The sequence below is a fragment of the Elephas maximus genome, chromosome 20 (genome assembly GCF_024166365.1).
Source record: "Elephas maximus indicus isolate mEleMax1 chromosome 20, mEleMax1 primary haplotype, whole genome shotgun sequence".
Classification (NCBI taxonomy): Eukaryota; Metazoa; Chordata; class Mammalia; order Proboscidea; family Elephantidae; genus Elephas; species Elephas maximus.
In genome coordinates, this window is record NC_064838.1 from 11,211,495 (window position 1) to 11,232,597 (window position 21,103).

The 21,103-nt window shown below is 48.5% G+C and overlaps 1 protein-coding gene across 8 annotated transcripts in view; it reads left to right on the forward strand.

Moving 5' to 3' along the window:
• PRKAG2 (protein kinase AMP-activated non-catalytic subunit gamma 2) overlaps nucleotides 1-21,103 on the forward strand; it is a 421,421-nt gene that overhangs the window by 162,475 nt on the left and 237,843 nt on the right. For 2 of the 8 annotated variants that reach the window (XM_049861968.1, XM_049861969.1), the window contains exon 1: nucleotides 1,132-19,217. The exons of the other annotated variants lie outside the window; for them this stretch is intronic. In XM_049861968.1, coding sequence (XP_049717925.1) covers nucleotides 19,124-19,217 — 94 coding nt within the window. In that variant the 5' untranslated portion in view covers nucleotides 1,132-19,123. Of the gene's footprint in view, nucleotides 1-1,131; nucleotides 19,218-21,103 lie in introns of those variants that run through there. 8 annotated transcript variants of the gene reach the window in all.

The window sequence follows — 21,103 nt, forward strand, 5'->3', positions numbered from 1 at the left end:
CTTTCTAATTTTTGTCATCCTGATGGTTGAGAAATCATATCTCTCAGTGTTTTTATTGCATTTCTATTATGAATGAGGTTGGACATCATTTCTTATGTTTAAAAGCCATTTTCATATCTCTTGAGAATCATCTGTTCATGTCTTTTGCCCATTTTTCTTTTTTTCGTTGTTCTTTCCCCCTCAATTGTTAAGAGTTCTTTGTATTTGAGGGCCACCAGCCCTTCTCCTGTAATGTTTGTTACAAAGATTTTCTCCCAGGCTGTCATTTGTCTGTTGGTTTTGTGTATGGTGGTGTTTTGCTGTGTCAGTCTTTTTTTATATTTATGTAGTCAAATTTATCAATCTTTTCTTTTGTTGCATCTGGATTGTTATTCATTGTTAGAAAGCCTTTCCCTCCATCCAGATTATAGAAGAATTCACCCCCTTTTTCCTCGAATACTTGCAAGGTTTAATTTTCCATTTTGACTTTTTTCCCTTGCGTGTGGTATGAGGTGCCCTGACTCCTTTAATCATAGAAATGCCCTTTGTGCACATACCCACCCTGGGGCTCTGTGGCTCTGCTCAGGGAGGTGCGCCATCCCTACAACAGATCAGTAGGGAATGCTTTCTGCTGCCATTTAATCTTCTAGGTGATGGGAGCATCCAATCCATTGAGTTATCCACTATTAAGCTGAAAATGAAGCTTACCATGCCCTGAGCTTTGGGACTGAATAAGGCTTGCCCTGTAATTGTTCCCAGGTTAAAGTTGAGGCCATGAGAAACTATGGTGTTGGGTTAAACCTTTCCTTTCAGTGTGATTGGTGGGAAATATTGTCTGTGTCTTAAATCTGAAAACAACTGGGGGAAGCTGTAAAAGTGGGGCTTTATAGGGAGGGGAGACAGTTGTCAGTAGAAATTCTTCTTGTCCCCTGTCTTAAATCATGGTAGCCAAAGGTTTGAGAAATGACAGGAAACTGAGCTTGAGCCTTGAGTAGTGGCTTCGGGGCTTGGGCCTAAAATCAGGGAGTGGGGACTGCGGGCTCACTGGGAGGTCTGGCAGAGTGGCCTCAAAGTCTACCTGCTGCTGGGTGGGATGTCCTGGCTTAACTGATGTCTGCAGAGGGAGGGAGGGAGGGAAAGAGGACAGGGAGGATGGGACAAGGCTAATTTGTATGGCTGGGGACAGAATGAAAGTGCTCAGAACCACCTCTGCCAAAGTGAGTGCATATGGCCTGAAGGTTTTAAGTCCACATAGATCCCTGAAACGCTCTAGAGTTTTGAAGCTTATTCTTTTTGTCTGGATCTAAGACTGAAGCACATATTAGATCCGCTCCCTGAGTCAATTCACAAGCGTTGCTTTGTGGATGGCCATATCAGGGAGGAGCTCTGCAAAGCCCTGGCCCAGGTTTAGCCCCACCCCTGCCACGGAGCCCGTCTCTGTCCCCAGGTTCCCAGATAGTTGAAAATAGCACATACTTTGAACTTACTGCCCTGCTGTGCCCATCAGAAAATTGGCCCTTGGCCTCGTCCCATAGGAAAGGTCCACAGAAACTGATTTAGGCTACATGTACAGGCCAGCCGCCTGGAATACACTGGCTCCTGTCATCTCCCTGATGCCAGCCCAGGGCAGGATTGTGGCTGATGGATCACCTGATGGCCTGCAGCAGGGAACACCCACAGGAGCCCTTCAGGACCTGTGAATTCCAGCCATGAGTGGACGGACCACCTGGCATGGGGTGGATGAGCTGAGGCCAGGTGGGCAGCAATAGTCCCTGGTAATGCTCTCTGAGAACAGCCCGTGTGGCCTTCTGCCTGGGGTCAGGGGTCAGGGGGTCCTTGCATACCCCAGCCATAGTCTCTGTATGTCTTGAAGGCCCAGCCATGCCCTTCCCCACTGATGGGTGCCTCCCTCCTCATGTGTCTGCTGGCCATGCTTTCTTTGAGAATGAACTGCCAACAGACCTGAGCCAGGCAGACAGAATCTCCCTTTCCATTGTCTCCCTTCTGGGTCCTTCTCTCTGTCCTCAGGCAGCTGAGCTTGTGATCAGGACCCTGATAGCAAGGTTTTGATGGCAAAAGCTGCCTTAGGGAGTTGCCCCTCAGGGGTTGTTTAAACACTTTAACATGTTAGGAGGGTGGTGGGGGTGGGTACCAGGGACTATGGCTCACTGGCTCAAGGGAAGGACGGTCTTCTGGTAGAAGGAGACATCAGGAGAGGCTGAGGGACAGGGGCTGGTCTCCTTGCCCCTCTAACCATAGCTATTTACTCAAACAGGAAAGACTGGCTCAGGCTCTGTTGTTGTTAACTCATGGCAGCCCCATGCACAGTAGAACGATGCCCAGTCCTGCGCCGTCCCCATGATCGATTTTGGACCAGACCGTTATGCTCCATCATGTTTTCATTGACTGACTTGCAGAGGTAGATCGCCAGGCCCTTCTTCCTAGTCTGTCTTAGTCTAGAAGCTCCACGGAAACCTCTTCAGCGTCGTAACAGCCTGCAAACCTCCCCTGGCGGATGGGTGGTGGCTGCACTTGAGGTGCATTGTCAGTGAATCGTCCCTTAAAAGCTTCCAGAGAAGGGAGAGAAAGTCCACCAGCTCTCCGGGAAATCCGTTCCTGTGTTTACTTTCTGACCATCAGGAGCTCTCTGGCTTGACTGCAGCTTCTTCTGCTGTGGTGTGTGCGGGTCTCTTGTTTCAGCATCTCCTCCCCTGACGTGGAGACACTTGAAGACCCCTCTCTTCTAGCCTGTAGGGCACTGTGAGGAGAGCCGTCGGCCTCTTCCTCACCCTCTGATCCTCCAAGGGACCCTGGGCCAGCCCCAAGTGGCCTGAGTCTGGGACGCCGGGTTATAGACGCCTTCGTGAAGTGTTAGCAAACTCTCTTCCTGTCATTGCTGAGGGGAGGTTAGCGTGAGTCCCCAGTTACGCTCTCTGCAAACAGAGATGAGAGGTGAGAGCCGGACAACAAGAAGTGCTCTTTCTTCACGCCGCTGGTAAGACAGTGTTTCTCAGCCTTTTTTCTGGAAATCACTGCCTGTGGAGTCTTTTTAGACATGTTTTTCTAATTTCCCCTTGTGAAATTTTAATGAAACAGATACGCAGTATATCCATTTATGTACCATATGTATATCTGTTCTTTATATACAAAAAGAGGACAATTTTTTTCACCTCCCAAGAAACAGTTTTTGTCTCCTTGGGGGCAAAGCAGCTCCCATTGAGGGTGATGCTTTCAACAGAATGAAATTGGAGGGGAGCCACGGTCAGCAAGTGCAGAAACACCTGATTAATTCGGGATCAGGCCGGTCTGAATTGGTGAGCAATCTCAACTACAGAATCTTTTTTATATCTTGTCAACATCAGGGAATGAACTAGCTACATACGTTAACTTTCTAGATAAGTGGAAAGTTCCAAAATGATGCTGAATATTTAAGTACAAAAACATGCCTCTTTTTTAAGTGTTGTATTCATTCTACACTTTGCAGTGGAGAACGCGCCCTATTTTGAAGACACTCTTAAGGAGCCTTTTTGTAAGACACTCTTGCAGATGATTTAGGGCCGCCATTAAACGGTCCTCTAGGCATCAACACATCTGGCAACCCTGAGATAGAACAACTTCTTTCTGAACGGTGACACTGCTGAGTCCTCTGTATGGGGTCTGCCTCCTTCTTTGGGCAGGTGGTCAGTGTCCCCACCTTGAATGCACCCACACTGTCCCCAGAGCAATTGGCTGCTAAGAAACCAGGTCTTTAAAATTACAGCTAAATAGAGGAAAATTTTAATAAGAAAGCCCCTTGGCTCCTCATTCAAGAAATAAAATACTCGGGCTTGGAATATTTTGACTGATGAGAACCTTGTTTCTGGACCACGTCCGATTTCTCGGCTGCGTTCCTGACCAGGAATTGCCCGGCAGGATGGCTCATCCTCTGGGCTCTTTCCTGAGCGGCCTTCGGCTCCTTCGTGGGCTTGGAGCTCCCGCTGACCACTCGCTGATCTAGCCGAAGCCCCGTGGTCGTTCCACGTACAGTGCGTGTGGGCTAGTGCAGCACTTCAGAGGCCATCTTCAGGGAAGGCACTGCCTCTGTGTGTATGGCGCAGTGGTTCAGAACTTGGCTGCTAACCAAAAGTCTGGCAGTTCAAATCCACCAGGCGCTCTTTGGAAATCGTGTGGTGCAGTTCTACTCTGTCCTTTAGGGTCACTATGAGTCAGAATCGACTTGACGGCAACAGGTTTTTTTGATTTAATGCCCTTGGTGCGTAAGGTGCTTTGCTGCTTATGAGCTAGCTTTGTTATTTTATTTCAGTTGGTCCTTTTAAAAGCCCTGTGAATGAGCACGACAGGCATCATGAGCTCTTATAGGAGAAGGTAGGAGAATAAACTGACTGGCTTAAAACTAGATTGCCTTAAGGTTCCCTGGGTGGCACGAGCAGGTAAGCGCTTGTCTAGTAACTGAAAGGTTGGTGGTTTGAACCCACCCAGAGGCGCCTTTGAAGACAAGCCTAGTGATCTGCTTCCGGAAGGTCGCAGCCTTGAAAACGCTGTGGAGCAGTTCTGCTGTTCAGCACACATGGGGTCGCTGTGAGCCAGAATCAACTCAACAGCAAGAGCAGATCGTTTAAGGTGCTGGGTGTGACCTAGGTATTTCAAACATTTCTACCTTTCATCTGGAGTCCCTGGATGGTCCAAAAGGTTAATACGCTTGGCTGCTAACCGAAAGGTTGGCGGTTTGAGTCCACCCAGAGGAGCCTTGGAAGAAAGGCCTGGCACTCTACTTCCGAAAAATCAGCCATCAAAAACCCTATGGAACACAGTTCCACTCTGACACCCATGGGATCTCCATGACTCAGAATTGACTTGCCAGCCACTGGTACTGGCACCTAGCATCTTGTTTTCTTGTTTTATAATATACAGGCTCACTTCTATTTTATTTTTATTGTGCTTTAGATGAAGGTTTACAGAGAAAATTAGTTTCTCGTTAAACAATTAATACACGTATTGTTTTGTGACATTGGCTGCCAACCCCACAACAAGTCAGCACTCTCTCCTTCTCGACCTTGGCTTCCCCATTACCAGCTTTCCTGTCCCCTCCTCTGTTCTCGTCCTTGCCCCTGGGCTCGTGTGCCCATTTAATCTCATTTTGTTTTAGGGGCCTGTCTAATCTTTCGCTGATGGGTGAACCTCTGGAGTGACTTCAGTACTGAGCTGAAAGGGGTGTCCAGGGGCCATTACTCTCAGGGTTTCTCCAGACTCTGTCAGACCAGTAAGTCTGGTCTTTTTTTGTGTGTTTGAATTTTGTTCTACATTTTTCTCTAACTCTGTCTCTCTGTTGTGATCCCTGTCGGAGCAGTTAGTGGTGGTAGCCAGGCACCATCTAGGTGTGCTCAGGCCTCACTTCTAAAGCAGCGGTCTCCAAATGAATGAAGTGTGCAATAGTAGGCGTCCTCCTTCAGGAGCCCAATCTGGCAAAAGAAAACCCTCCTGGGCAAGTGAGGACCAGGTGGGGCCGACCCTGGCCTTCAGCTCAACCTGTGAGTTAACAGCTCTTCTCCCCTTGGCAAGGGTTCCGCACATCCGATCTCATTTTGAGCTCTCTAATGATGTAACTTAGGGAGAAGCATTACACAGAAAATCTAATGTTAGCTTTTAGGACCTCTGAATCTGGTTTTTGAAAATCACTGCTTTATAGTCCTCGTTTGGGCCCAAGGTTCACCCTCTGGCCACTTTCAGCAGCTGGAGTTAGGACCAGGTTCTTCTTATTCCTGTGTCTGCCTTTGGGCCCCTGGGAGTGCTTGGAGCCCTGGGCTGTGGGTGTGAGGGAAACAGGAGCCTGGGCCGTGGGTGTGAGGGAAGCAGGAGCCCTGGCCTGTGGGCTATGCTGGAAGCAGGAGCCTGGGCCTGTGGGCAGTGAGGGAAGCATACTGGTGCCTTAGGGCTGCTGTAACACCGTACCAGAAACTGGGTGGCTTCTAAGAAGAGACATTTATTGTCCCACGGTTCTGAAGGCTAGATGCCTGATCTCAGGGTGTTGGCAGGACCATGCTGCCTCCGAAGGCTGTAGGGGAAGGTCCTTCCTTGTTTCTTTCAGCTGCTGGTAGCCCCAGGAGTTCCTTGGTGTGTAGATGCATCTTCACATGGCTGCCTTCCCTGCCTGTCTCTCTCTGTCTCCTCTCCTCTCACAGGACACCACTCAGATTGGATCAGGACCCACCCTACTGTAGTATGGCCTCATATAAACTTAACTGATAACATCTTCGAAGACCCTGTTTCCAAACACGGTCAAGTTCACAGGTACCAGGGATTAGGACTTCGGCATATCTCTTTTGGGTCACAATTCAGTCCATAGCAGGAAGCCTGGACAGATGGCTGTGCAGGGAGCCCCAGGGACTCCAAAGACCATGAGAAAGGATACATAAGACCCCCATTGAGTGCATTTCATGGGGTACGTGAAGCCCCTTTAAGATCTTAAGAATACTTAGGGATTTCATGCTTTTTTGGGTTCTGCACTTTCGCATGCTAAAAATAATTATCGCCGTTGTTTTTCGCATTTTCTGTGCTCTTCTGTATTTTTTTTTCATTAAGATCTACCTATTGTCACTGCCAGTTCTCAGTGGGTTCAGACATCACTGGTATGAGTTGAGTTACGTGAGCCAAAATGGTTTGTCTCTGCCAAAAACAATCACCCTCTCGTCATCCAGAGAGCCTAAATGCAGGTGGTGCAGGAGCTGGGAGGCTGTGCGTGACTCTGAGTGTGTGGGGTGAGGAAGGATGAGTAGGCACGGGGGCCTGAGTCAGGGAGGGAAGTGTCTGCGAAGGGACGTGGATGGCACCAGCGAGGTGACACAGTAATCTCACTCACAGTCAAGTGCCACAGTGACCTTTAGAATTTTCCATGAAATCTGACACAGTATTTTGCAACCAGCAGGAGAGCTCCAGCAAATATGTGCTAACCATGTTGCTGCTGCTGACTCCGGATGCTCCCTCTTACATAAAGAGGTTGTATTTGGATCTCTGTCGCCTTTCAGGGATCGGGGTACTTTCAGGCATTTCACATTTTTCATGATCCTCAAAAGGCTTTAAAATGAGTTATCGATTGGTATGTCTTCAAGTTCTTCTCCAACCTCCCAGAGAAAGGCAGCTGGTGTCCTAAATGTCTCTGGGTGAGGAGCCAGCAGGACCGGTGACTGACTCGCTCTGTCCCTGGCTTCCCATGTGATCTTGGGGAAGTTGTCTTGACTTCTTGGAACAGCAGCAACACCTGGCCTCCTCACCTCATAGCGTGGTTGAGAAGAACTCAGGAAAGTGCTTTGGGAAGTCCACAAGCTCTGCGAGAGTGGCAGGTGGTGTGAGCAAGGGGCCCCCACTACTCCAGCCAGGTCACTCTTCACAGGTTCCATTTCCACAGGGCTCCCAGGCCCCAGCCTGTGCCTCCCCAGGGAATAGGTCTGGACGGGAATGAGAAGGCCAGTTTTACGTTGGAACGAAGGCCCAGGCTGAGTCTCATCTACCTTTCTCTCACCCAGCCCCGCTAGTGACAAGTTCAGTGAGCACGTCTTTAGCTGCGCAGAATTCCACACCTAAAGTAAGCTTCACTGATAAGCCACTGGTATTAAAACCGTAACTGCAAGTCCAGTGGCTGGATGACCTTCAAGGGGATTGATGCTATGGGTGTCCCATGTGCTGACCAGGTGGGCTCTGAAGGAGGAGGACAGACCCGTCTCCATGACTGGCTTGCAGGGAGGTTCAGATCAGCTCTCAGAACGCTGCAGGGGCAGATTATTCAATAGGCAAAGTAAGCATAGTGCTTACCTTGCTTACCAGATCATCTGTAGTGAACAATTTCACGTTTTTTTCACCACATCAAAGATCCTGCTTCTAGGTATGGCTGGCACCTGTCTCTCTCACAACCCCACAGCACCTTCCTACAGAATCAAAGCCTCTTTTCAAATTTACAATCCCTGACAGGGGCAAATGACACAGTAAGCAAGGTAAACACAGGCTTGCTTGTGCTTACTTACAAATCTGTAATGAAATTATTCACTATGGATGATCTGGTAAGCACTGGGCTTACCTCGCCTATTGGATAATCTGCCCCTGGAACTCTTCTGTGGTGGCACAATCATGATGGGAGGGGGCATAGGCTCAAACAGATGCTGGGTGTCTACCATGGTGTCTACAACAGAGATCAAGAATCTACATTCAGGACAGGACGAATCCTAGCTGGCACTACTGTAGGCTGGAATAGAGCCAGGTTATTGGGACAACAGGTACCTTTATGTCTTAGCCCTCCCCCCCATACTGTGGGAGCCAGGCCTCCCAGACCATCCTCTGAGAACCCTGAAGGGTTTGACTGGTTTACCCAAATTCTGGGGTCACCAAGATCCCCAGAGAAGTCCTGAACAGGAGAATTGTAAGAATGGGTTGTCTTAGGCTGGGTTCTCTAGTGAAGCATATATAGAGAGATTTATCTCAAGCATATGGCTCATGCGGTTGTAGATGCTGGCAAGTCCCAAGTCCATGGATCAGGCATCAGGCTGGAGGCTTCTCCTTACTCATGTACCTGCAGGGGCTGACGAACCCAAGATCAGTAGGTTAGATGGCAGGCCACTGGCTCACAGGCTGCAGAGGCTGACAAATGCCAAGATAGGCAGGCAAGCTGCTAGCTCAGCTTCCAAGAACTGGAGGTCAGATGATGATGAGCCAGATACAGGATCCAGAGGAAAAGCCTTGCTGGAACATCCATTTATATACTGGAGGCAGGCCACACCGACAAGGGAACTCCCTTTCAATTGATTGGCTACTCATAGTACATCTCATTATGGAGTTGATTACATCATTACATAACTGCCAAACTACATCCTAACTGCCAAACCACTGAGAATCATGGCCCAGCCAAGCTGACATACAATTTTAACCATCACACAGCATGGAAATGCAATGTGCCGCACACTGACGTGGCGAAAGCATTCTCCACCGTCATGTGGACACTGAAGCTGAGATGAAGAAGCCCTGTCATGTCACCCCCTTTCCATTCTCTTCCTTTTACCTTCCTGCCACAAGTATTGCCATTTGTTAGACGTGCACCTCTGCAGTCTAGCTTTTTAATGCTTCGCAGGATTCAGGTGTTGTCATGGATTGAATTATGGCCCCCCAAAAATGTGTGTATCAACTTAGGCCACGGTTCCCAGTATTCTGTGGTTGTCCTCTGTTTTGTGGCTGTAATTTTATGTTACAGAGGATTAGGGTGGGATCGTAACATCCTTAGTAAGGTCACATCACTGATCCAATGTGAAGGAAGTTTCCCTGGGGTGTGGCCTGCACCACCTTTTATCTTACAAGAGATAAAACGACAGGGAAGCAAGCAGAGAGTTGGGGACCTCTCTCTGAAAGAAAGAAGCACTGGGAGCAGAGTGCGTCCTTTAGACCCAGGGTTCCTGTGCAGAGAAGCTCCTAGTCCAAGGGAGCATTGATAAGAAAGACCTTCCTACAGAACCAACAGAGAGAGAAAGCCTTCCCCTGGAGCTGACGCCCTAATTTGGACTTCTAGCTAGCCTACTAGGCTGTGAGCAAATAAATTTCTTTTTGTTAAAGCCATCCACTTGTGGTACTTCTGTTATAGCAGCACTAGATGACTAAGACAGGCGTCAAGGAGGCCAGCACACCTGGTGCACTAAGCGAGGGACGAGGTGAGCAAACCTCAACTTTGTGGTAAGGATGAGCATGCATCCAGTTTCCAAAGTGTGGAGATGGATCTAGCCCTCACTTCCCACTTCTCCAGTCTCGTCACCGGCCACTCACCCAACACTCTCTCCCTTTCAGCTCCAGTCGGCCGGAGTCAGGTCAGAGCTCACACGTTAGAAAGACACCTGCTTTCAGACTGCCAGATACGCAGATGCCAACCACTGCTGGCTCTCACTGCCCCGTAGGTTCGAAAATTCTCTGGGATGACTCACAGAATTAACAAAGAATACACCATACTCGTTGCAGATTTATTGCAATCAAAAAGAATACAAATGAAGAGACCCATATGGTGAGGTCAGAGAGGGGTCACAGCACAGATCTTCCACATCCCAAAGAGGGATGTGCTCCCCTCTCCCGTGCATGGGCATCCATCAAGAAGCTCCATCTGAGCCTCTGTGGTCAGGGCTCTTCTCAGGCTCACCACGTGGCCATGATAGACCACATAATGCCTCATGAGGCTTAGTCAGCATCAGGTCCCCAGGTGGGCTCTCTTAGTCTGATCAGCCCTCCACTCATTACCCTCAAGTGTTGGTATGGATCAAAAGAACTGAGAGGACCAAATTGCTCTTTGCAAGGTGATTCCACACCTCACACACCTGGCAACAGTCCAGAGGTTAGAGTAACTGGGCTGTCAGCCCTGACCGCAATGCTGCTGCCTTAGTGTAGGAGCTTCAGCGACAGGGGGACCCTGTCAAGGAGCAGGACCATTAACCATGCCCTGCCCTTGGCCCCAGGGCAGTCTGCTAATGCAGTGCCAGAGACGGGACCCGCTACCACCGAGGGGACCGCACAGCACCGGCCTACCACCCTGCTCTTGAGCCACCTGTAATAATTCATTCAGCAAGTGCTGACTATGTTTCCTCTACATGCCTCAGGTAAGGCCCCTGCTGTCAGGGGCTTTCAGCAGAGAGAATTTTTGAATTATCTCTCTAGTCAGGGAGAGAAGAAATACATAAGCCATAAAATGATGAAGTAAGCCAATAGTGTGAAATGTCTCAAGGCAGGACTCCTCAGAGCCATTTTATTTTTCTAGTTGTCAAGCATAGCTTTGCCGTTGAAAAACTCAAAAGACAGAAAAACTTAAAGGACACAGTTTTCTAGTTCCTGTAATTCCACCCCCCGAATCTCATTGAGCTGCTATCAAAGTACCATTGCCCTGATCACCCAGTCCTATTCCAGGCTCTGGTGCAATGGCTAAGCACTCGACTACTAACCAGAAGGTTGGCCGTTCGAACCCACCCAGAAGTGCCTTGGAAGACAGGCCTGGTGGTCAGCCTCCAAAAAGGCACAGCCTTGAAATGACTATGGAGCAGTTCTAGTTTGCACACATGGGGACACCAGGAGTCACAGTCAACTCAATAGCAACCGGTTTTTTGGTTGTTTTTGTTTTGTTTTTGGTATTCCAGGTTTCGGGTAGCACCAACCAGGAGAGTGATTTCAAAAGTGTGATCCAGGCAGGCCCTGGCTCTTTTAAAATGTACTTCCATCTTGGGAGCCACTAAAAAGTTCCTTCTTTTTGCAACCATTGCCTTTAGAAAAACTGCCCCACAGTGTGGAAAGCATTCCACCAGAACATATATCCCTGCTAGCTGAGTCACGTTTGTGTGAGAAGCCTTGCCTTTCATTGGTTTCGAACCAGCAACTGGTGGAAACTGTGAAGAACCGGATGCCTAGTCCCTCCACCCTGAGTGGCCAACTTAAGAAATTCCAGGCATGCGGCACTAGAGCAGGAAGACTCCAGTGATGAGTGAGTGGACTGTTACATTTTCAGGAATTTTGCAAACCAGTGCATTGATAACCTTGAACTGGCCTCAGGTTGGAGTGTTTATACCACAGAAATTGGCAAACACTACAGATCGATCCTCCCTCCCTACACTTCTGATATCCAACGTCATCAGCAGCCTTATTCTCTGCTTTTGGATAAACTTGACCCTGGAAAGAATGTTTTGAACGAGGTCAAAAATACATGTCGGGGGGATGGGAGTTTATGTCCACTCTTAAGGCTATCAGGTTTATAATCGCCATGGCTTTCCTTAAAGCTTAACCCTGCTCCCCTACTCCTCCTACCCAAAGCTTTCCAGAATCCAAGCTCTTAGACGGAGCCTGGGGCTAAGCTAAAACAACTTTTTGCTAAATTAGCCTGACTCCACCATCTCTTTCCCTCAGTAACAGAATAGTGACCTGAATTATCCAGTTAATTCTTTCCTTCATTTTGCCTAAGCTAGCAAAGACAGCTTCTTGGCCAACTGACTGGAAAAGATCCATATTTATGCCTATTCCCAAGAAAGGTGATCCAACCGAATGTGGAAATTATAGAACAATATCATTAATATCGCACGCAAGCAAAATTTTGCTGAAGATCATTCAAAAACAGCTGCAGCAGTATATCGACAAGGAACTGCTAGAAATTCAGGCCGGTTTCAGAAGAGGAGATAGAATGAGGGATATCATTGCTGATGTCAGATGGATCCTGGCTGAAAGCAGAGAATACCAGAAGGATGTTTACCTGTGTTTTATTGACTACGCAAAGGCATTTGGCTGTGTGGATCATAACAAATTATGGATAACATTGCGAAGAATGGGAATTCCAGAACACTTAATTGTGCTCATGAGGAACCTTTACATAGATCAAGAGGCAGTTGTTCGGACAGAACAAGGAGATACTTACTGTTTGGTTTAAAGTCAGAAAAGGTGCGCGTCAGGGTTGTATTCTTTCACCATACCAGTTCAATCTGTATGCTGAGCAAATAATACGAGAAGCTGGACTATATGAAGAAGAACGGGACATCAGGATTGGAGGAAGACTCATTAACAACCTGCGTTATGCAGATGACACAACCTTGCTTGCTGAAAGTGAAGAGGACTTGAAGCACTTACTAATGAAGATCAAAGACCACAGCCTTCAGTATGGATTGCACCTCAACATAAAGAAAACAAAAATCCTCACTACTAGACCAATGAGCAACATCATGATAAACGGAGAAAAGATTGAAGTTGTCAAGGATTTCATTTTACTTGGATCCACAATCAACAGCCATGGAAGCAGCAGTCAAGAAATCAAAAGGCGCATTGCATTGGGCAAATCTGCTGCAAAGGACCTCTTCAAAGTGTTGAAGAGCAAAGATGTCACCTTGAAGACTAAGGTGCGCTTGACCCAAGCCATGGTATTTTCAATCGCATCATATGCATATGAAAGCTGGACAATGAATAAGGAAGACCGAAGAAGAATTGATGCCTTTGAATTGTGGTGTTGGTGAAGAATATCGAATATACCATGGACTGCCAAAAGAACGAACAAATCTGTCTTAGAAGAAGTACAGCCAGAATGCTCCTTAGAGGCAGGGATGGCGAGACTGCATCTTACATACTTTGGACATGTTATCAGGAGGGATTAGTCCCTAGAGAAGGACATCATGCTTGGCAGAGTACAGGGTCAGCAGAAAAGAGGAAGACCCTCAACAAGGTGGAGTGACACAGTGGCTGCATAACAACGATTGCAAGGATGGTGCAGGACCAGGCGGTGTTTCGTTCTGTTGTGCATAGGGTCGCTATGAGTCAGAACCAACTCGACAGCACCTAACAACAACGACAACAGCAAAGACTACAGCCTTCAATATGGATTACACCTCAACATGAAGAAAACAAAAATCCTCACAACTGGGCCAATAAGCAACATCATCATAAACGGAGAAAAGATTGAAGTTGTCAAGGATTTCATTTACTTGGATCCACAATTAATGCCCACAGAAGCAGCAGCCAAGAAATCAAACCATATATTGCATTGGGCAAATCTGCAAGACCTCTTTAAAGTGTTAAAAAGCAAAGATGTCACTTTAAGGAATAAAAGTGCCCCTGACCCAAGCCATGGAGTTTTCAGTAGCCTCATATGCATTTGAAAGCTGGACAATGAATAGGGAAGACCAAAGAAGAATTGACACCTTTGAATTGTTGTGTTGGCGAATAGTATTGAATATACCAGGGACTGCCAAAAGAACATACAGATCTGTCTTGGAAGAAATACAGCCAGAATGCTCCTTAGATGCAGGGTTGATGAGACTTTGTCTCACACACTTTGGATATGTTATAGGAGGGATTGACACAGTGGCTGCAACAGTGGGCTCAAGCATAACAGTGATCATCAGAATGACGCAGGACAGGGCAGTGTTTCATTCTGTTGTACATACGGTCACTATGTGTCAGAACCGACTTGACGGCACCTAGCAACAACCCTCTTCAGAGGTCCCACGTGTTGACTATTGAGCAGATCCATGGAGTGTGGAGGCCAGAGCTCAGTAGCAGCTGAATTCTGGCCCTACAGGGCAAAGGAAACAATAGTGTTTTGTCCACTCCCATGCTCAGCGACCTAGGTATATTCTTTGGTGGAACCGGCAGGTACACTTTGTGTTTCCAAAGCATGGTACGCCCATTCATCAAGACAGCTTGTCATGGTTGCCATACTTGTCTGGGATATGTGCAGGGTGGACTCTTACGTGAATCAAGACTTTTTTAAACATGGCTCTTCTCTCTTTTGCCTTTAAATTTCCAAGCCTGAAGATCAAAACTTAAAAGTGAGAATGTAGATAGAAGCCTTCCCTCCCAGTCACTCCACCCCACAGTGGTCTCTAAACTCCTATGGGAGTCAACGCGCGGCATACCCAGATTCTTGCCTCACGGTTGTGGGATTTTTCAGGGCAGCGTGTGAGGAACCATGGTGCGAGGGAAAGAGGTGAATTTTGGAATCAGATAAATGAGGACTTAAGTCCCTGTTCTCCCAACTTGTCAGCTCTGTGATCTTGGTCAAGTCACTTCTCTGAGTCTGAGCTCATTTGTCTTCAGATGGTGTTAGCAACAGCTGCCCCGCAAGGTTATTGAAAGGATGAAATATGGTAACAACTGTGAGGTGACCAGCGCTTTGCTTGGCCTACGGTTGGCACTCGATAAATGGTGCTTCTTATTTTACTAATTAAAATGTAGTTCTTAGAGGACAAGAATGTCTTTGAATTATCCTTAGCACCTGATCCACTCAATCAACGACGCCCTGTGCATCTGAGAGAGGCTTAATAACGAGTTGCTGAATGAGTGGCCACGTACACACAAGTGCAGAGCTGCTAAGCGTGCCCAAGTTGCTGTTATTTTGTACACAAACTTAACCTCATTTACTTTTAGTCACTAAACAAGGAAATATTATTTCTTTCCATGTACTGTGCTGTTTAGTACAAGGATATTACACTGGCTTCTATGAAAACTCTTCATTCACCTTTAGGTAAATGTGCCTCTTCCTTACTGTACACTTGTTCAATGGGCCTTCCCTAAAGAAGTTTTGCTTTTTTGTTATTTTTAAATCAGGAGAAACTTTCAATTTCTGTGAGGAGTGGAACTGAATTTTTAAAACTATAAACCTAAACATGAAATTCCAAAAACTACCTACTTAAGTCTTTTTTTAGGGTTTAATCACAAAACGTCTGGGCTCCTGTATGTAACAGCAGAGGTAATTCTCTAGCATATTGGGGAGCCCAGCTTGAGGGATTCTGTGACTTGTTTCTGAAAACTAGGTTCCTAAATAGGCATTATGTTGGCCTGGCCTGGCCCGGTCTCTCCCTTCATTCCCAGATCCTCCAGCCCACAAGGCCCAACTCGAGTCCCCTCTTCTGTGCTGCCCATGCTCCTGCCGCCCGGGGCATGTGCCCACTCACTGCAGACTGGCTACTTTTCTGTACACTTAGTGTTGTTTAGCAGTTTACCTTTGTCTCTCCAAGTAGTTTGCATATTTCTTGAGGGCAAGACCTATTTTGCCTGTCTCTTCATGCATCCCTGCTACAAATATCTGATCACTTTTATCAGTCGGTCCCAGAAGGAAGAGATGGTACACTGAACTCAGCTCAGGGTGATTGAAGGAGACTGTAATAAAGAGGGCTGGTTTCCCACGTGGGCAGGCTGTCGGGGAGCCGCAGGGGAGGTGCAGTAACTCAGGCCAGTGATGGCAGTGATGGCCTGAAAGATGGAGGAAGGGGTACCTAGACCTGAGGTGATGGCTGGGGCGTGGGTTTCCTTGAGAGGACAGACTCCACAGGGAGAGTCCACCTTTCCTTTCTGTCTCCTGCACCTAACTGTAAGCGGGAGGGAAGGAGCCTTCCCTCCGTGTTGCCCATGGAGTCAGCTGCTGGGCTAGAGCAGAAGGCGTGTGGAAGCCTTCAATGTAATTACTCCTAAGGGCAGGTACCTTGCTGGGTGCTTGGGGTCCCTCCCTTTTGGGGTGCACAGTCTTCCCAGTGGTAAGTGTCAGGTGGCCATATGGAGTTGGAAAAAAAAATTGTCATCAAGTTGATTCTGATGTCACACAGAGGGAAAAGCCTCCTTCCTGAGGTGATGGGGGGCTTACTGGAGGAGGTGACATCCAAACCAGGCCTTGGGCGTTTCATAGGGTTTCATCAGGGGAAGATGGACACAGGGCACCAAGGGGAGAACAAATGGGGTCAGTGAAGTGGGGGAGTGTAGAAAATTTAAAGTATACCCAGAGAACGGAAAACAGGCCACCTTGGCCGGTGCAGAGGGCTTACATAGGGCAGCATGGCAACAGGCCTGAACAGGTTCTCAGAGCTGGGCCAGGCCTTAGACTGTTTCCTCACCCTGCAACATCCAGCAGCACCAGGTACATTGTCACTCTGATAGTCATTTACGTGATAGAGATGGCATGAGAGAAGCCAAGGAAGTGGCTTCTTGATCCACTTGGCAGTCACATGGCTAGGAGGTCACCCTGGATGGAGACAGGGCCAGGCCCAGTAGGAAGGGAAGGGCAGTGTTATGCATTGAATTACATCCCCTCAAAAGATAGGCTGAAGTCCTAACCCCTGTACCTGTGAACGTGATCTTGTTTGGAAATAGGGTGTCGAAGATGGTGTCAGTTAACTTGAGGTCATACTGGAGTAGACCAATACCAACCAGTTGCCATCAAGTCAATTTTGACTCATGAAGAGCCCGTGAGTGGTCTCCTGTAAAAAAGGAGGAGACACAGAGACATGCAAACATGCAGGAAGAACACCATGTGATGGACAGAAACAGGTTAGAGCTGTGTCTACAAGCCAAGGAACACCCAGGATCACTGGCTGTCACCAGAAGCTGGAGAGCGGTAGGAACAGATTCTCCCTCAGAGCCCTCAGAAGGAATCAACACGCTGACACCTGATCTCGGACTCCTAACCTCCAGAGCTGTGAGACATGAATTTCTGTGTTTTAAACCACTCACTTCACTATGGCAGCCCTAGGAAATTCACACACGCAGACATACAGATTGTGGCTGAAAGGGGTCAAATCCAAGACAGAGGGTGAGCCGTCAGGTGTGTGGGATTGAGTATGAAAGGTTAGAACCAGCCAGAGGCACTGTGAGTGACAGGAGCAGGCACAGAGGGCCTGAGGTACATCCTCCATGCCTCTGTGGGCTGTGGCCGAAGGACAGTAGCAGGCCCTGTGAGGATGGTGGATTTGGGCTGGAGCCAAGATTCTAAGGTGTCTTCCCACAGGGTACAGCTCGTACGTAGCCTTTCCTCTCCTCAGGGATTCCAGATGACAATGGGTTTTCACCCACTTCATTCTTTCCCCACCTGTTGCTCCAGCTTGAGGACTTTTGTCTTGAGGAGGAAAGCCAGACCCCACTTTCTCTCATCAAGAATTCATGTTGAGTGAGCCAGTGACAATAATAATAGTGATACTCCTGGGTGCTAGGATGTGAAGGAGGCACGAGAGTAGGCGTGAGCAGCAAGGGAGCCTGGGGCACATAAGGACTGGACTGAATGCCCTCTGAGCTGAAGTCCAGGCACTCCTGGAAAGCTGCTGCAGGTGTTTTCCTCCTCTCTCCCCAGCCTTCGTTTCCGATGCCCTGCAGACAGCTAACAATTAGGCTGAAGAAGCGCGTAGCACTGCAGTTTTGAAGGTTACCTCACCCTCATGGGCAGCCAGGGGAATCCAGGCTACTGATCATTACTTGGGGGTTACTTAATGAGCCTGACATGGTCTCGTTTTGTGTGTGTAGTGATGTGGGAAGAATCTTCATAGACCTAGTCACCACTGGAATTGCAGAGTCTTGAAACTAGACTAAATCCTAGAATGACCTGGTCTCATCTTGTTTAACAGTGGGGGAAACCCAGGCCAAGAAATGGGAAGTGACTTTCCAAGGTCATAAAGGTAGTTAATAGCACAGAAGTAACTCCTCATTAGCCTAGAGACAATATCAGTAAAAAATACTGGGACTATTTTTCCCACTGTGTGCCTTTCGAATTTGTTTTTTTAGATGTAAAACGCATACAGACTGAAAGTTTTATGGTTTGTTTTGTTTTACTAGATTGAAGGGTTGGATTAGGAGCTGAGATCAGAATTCTAGTCTTGAATCTGCCCTGAGTTACAGAACCTCAGGCAAATCGCATCTCCTTGCCGAGCCTCAGTTTCCCCATCTGTAGTAGAAGGGGTTGGACTAGATCAACTCTGAAGCCTCTTTGAGCTCTGTCACTCTGATTCTCTGCAAGTCCAGAGCTCAAGTTACACATTTGCTGAACACACTTGCGTTAAGTTCAAGGGGAACACGTGTCCCCTCCTTAAAGAACGATCAGCTGCTTTTATCGAGCAAAGCGGTGAGCTGAATGAGATCCAGTGATTTCCAGCCCCGAGACTTGCTGTTTCTCCACCAAGAAGCAACCAGAATCTTCTGACCCGTGGAGCCCTGGAACACATGAATCAAAATAGTTGTGTGATGTCATGTCATAATGGGAATGTGCTCCAGCCAATTGTTGCCAAGAATTGTCTGTGCAGGGTGGTTTCCTTTTACAGTCTTTTTAAAGAGACATCATGCCGGTCTGCACATGACAGTCCCCTCGGAAGGGCTGGCACTCCCTTTGCCTATTTAGTCTTCCCTCCTTTTTCATGCTCAGAAGAAAAAAAAAAACCTGGCGTTTATCAGTGAGTGGCTGACCTTAGCTACATAAACAAATCCACAGACAAGTCCTGAGCGTGCTTCCGGCAGCGTTTTGCCTACTTAAGGACAAGAGCGGCTGAGAGTCCGCTGCCGGCCGGAGCTCGGCCAGAGCCAGCTGGGGCTGCTGCAGCTCCGGTGGCCTCGCTCGGGCCAGCAGGACCCAGGCGGCGGGTTCTCCTGTGTGCACTGCGGCTGCCGGCCCAGGGACGCGACCCCCTCCTGCCGCAGGTGGAAGCCCTCGGGGAGGACGTGGGGACCGCCAGCTGCCACCGGGGGCAAGCTGCCCCCCAGAGGCTCGGGTGAGCTGTGCCCACCCGCCTGCCTGGCACCCCGCACCTGCCCAGCCGATGCTGCGCCCCCGCGGGCCCCTGCCACCTGGGGCTGAGACTGGTCCTGCCGCTTCTGCTGTGCACACCTGGTGCTGCACCCCCCACCGCAGCTACTCATGAAGCGCTTTGGGAGTCTCAGGGGCAACAAGAAACACAAGGACCAAAACCGGAGCAGCGAGAGGCGCCAGTCCGAACCTCATGGCTTTTTTGGTAGGACCCTGCACTATCCCCCAAGTCTCTGGTGGGCTGGGCCAAGGGATGTGGTGGGGGGTACCCATGAGTGCGCTTCCTCCTAATCAATACCCAGGTCTGCAGTCCCCTGTGACTGTGGTATAATCCATCCTGGGGTGCGGTTACCTCCTAATCAATACCCAGGTCTGCAGTCCCCCTTGACTGGTATAATCCATCGTGGGGCGTGGTTACTTCCTAATCAATACCCAGGTCTGCAGTCCCCTTTGACTGTGGTATAATCCATCCTGGGGTGCGGTTACCTCCTAATCAATACCCAGGTCTGCAGTCCCCCTTGACTGGTATAATCCATCGTGGGGCGTGGTTACTTCCTAATCAATACCCAGGTCTGCAGTCCCCTTTGACTGTGGTATAATCCATTGTGGGGTGCAGATACCTCCTAATCAATACCCAGGTCTGCAGTCCCCCTTGACCGGTATAATCCATCGTGGGGCGTGGTTACTTCCTAATCAATACCCAGGTCTGCAGTCCCCTTGGACTGTGGTATAATCCATCGTGGGGCGTGGTTACCTCCTAATCAATACCCAGGTCTGCAGTCCCCCTTGACTGGTATAATCCATCGTGGGGCGTGGTTACCTCCTAATCAATACCCAGGTCTGCAGTCCCCTTTGACTGTGGTATAATCCATCGCAGGGTGCAGATACCTCCTAATCAATACCCAGGTCTTCAGCCTCCTTTGACTGTGGTATAATCTGTCGCTCGGCGTGGTTGTAGGCATAGATCGGTAAGTGTCCCCTTCTATGTCGTGATGCTGCTGTCCTGAAAGCCCAGCACATCTTTCTTTGAGACCATTTTCTTTCTCCTGCCCCACTTGGCCAGTGAGAACACAGGTTAGTGATCAGCCGGGTGGCCATTCATTTAGGCACAAGCAGCGGCTTGGGAAGAAGTAAGAACTGGGTTTCCAGCTGACAACAATAAAACATGCAGGTATAGAGGAAACTAGTCTCAGAGATGAGAAGGAGTTCCTCAGTCTCCTGGCCCTGTGACCAAGCGGCCCCACAGATCAAGGCTCGTGTGAAACGGGGGCCAACACCTGCCCAATCTGTTACCCTGGCTTTGGGGTCTCCATGGATTCTGGAACCTGCTCTATGCACAGGGGTTGGGGCCAGCACTGAAGTGTGGTTGCTCTGACATGTGGTGAACCATCTATTCCAGTTCAGGATTTGGAGTGGGTTTTTGCCATGTCTGCCTGGCACCAAGCAGGTAGATTCCATACCACTTGTAGCTTGCCGGGTGCCTGGTTAGGACCTAAAATTATGTGGTAGATTTCACTTTTATTAAGAGTCAGAATTCATCCATTACTGATTAGTACTGCTTTCATGACATGGGATAGTCCTGAAAGCCCTGCAGTGAGATGGGCTGGTGGCCAGATCCTACACTGTAGATCCCAATCACATTCAGAGTTGGGAAGAAACAGCCACTAGAAAAGTAAAGATGGGGAGGCTTAGGAACATATTAAATCACGTCCCCTAACTGCGATCTTAACATATTAAGTGGCAAAAAAAAAAATTTCTGTGTCATAGGGGAAAGACAGTGCAAAAACCTCTGGGCAGTAAATGACAACGGGAGTAGTAAGAAAGGAAAAAGATGAACATGAAATCTGCCGAATCTCTTGCCATATTCAATTCAGCAAGTATTTATTGATGGCTCCTGGTAGCATGGAGTCCCCGGGTGGTACAAACAGCTAGGCATTCGGCTGCTAACTTAAGGGTTGGTGGTCTGAACCCATTCAAAGGCACCTCACGAAAGGCCTGGTGATCTACTTCCAAAAAATCAGCCATGGAAAACCCTATAGAGCACATCTTCTCTGGGTTGACCCCACTGGTTTGTGTGTGCAGGAGAGAGAA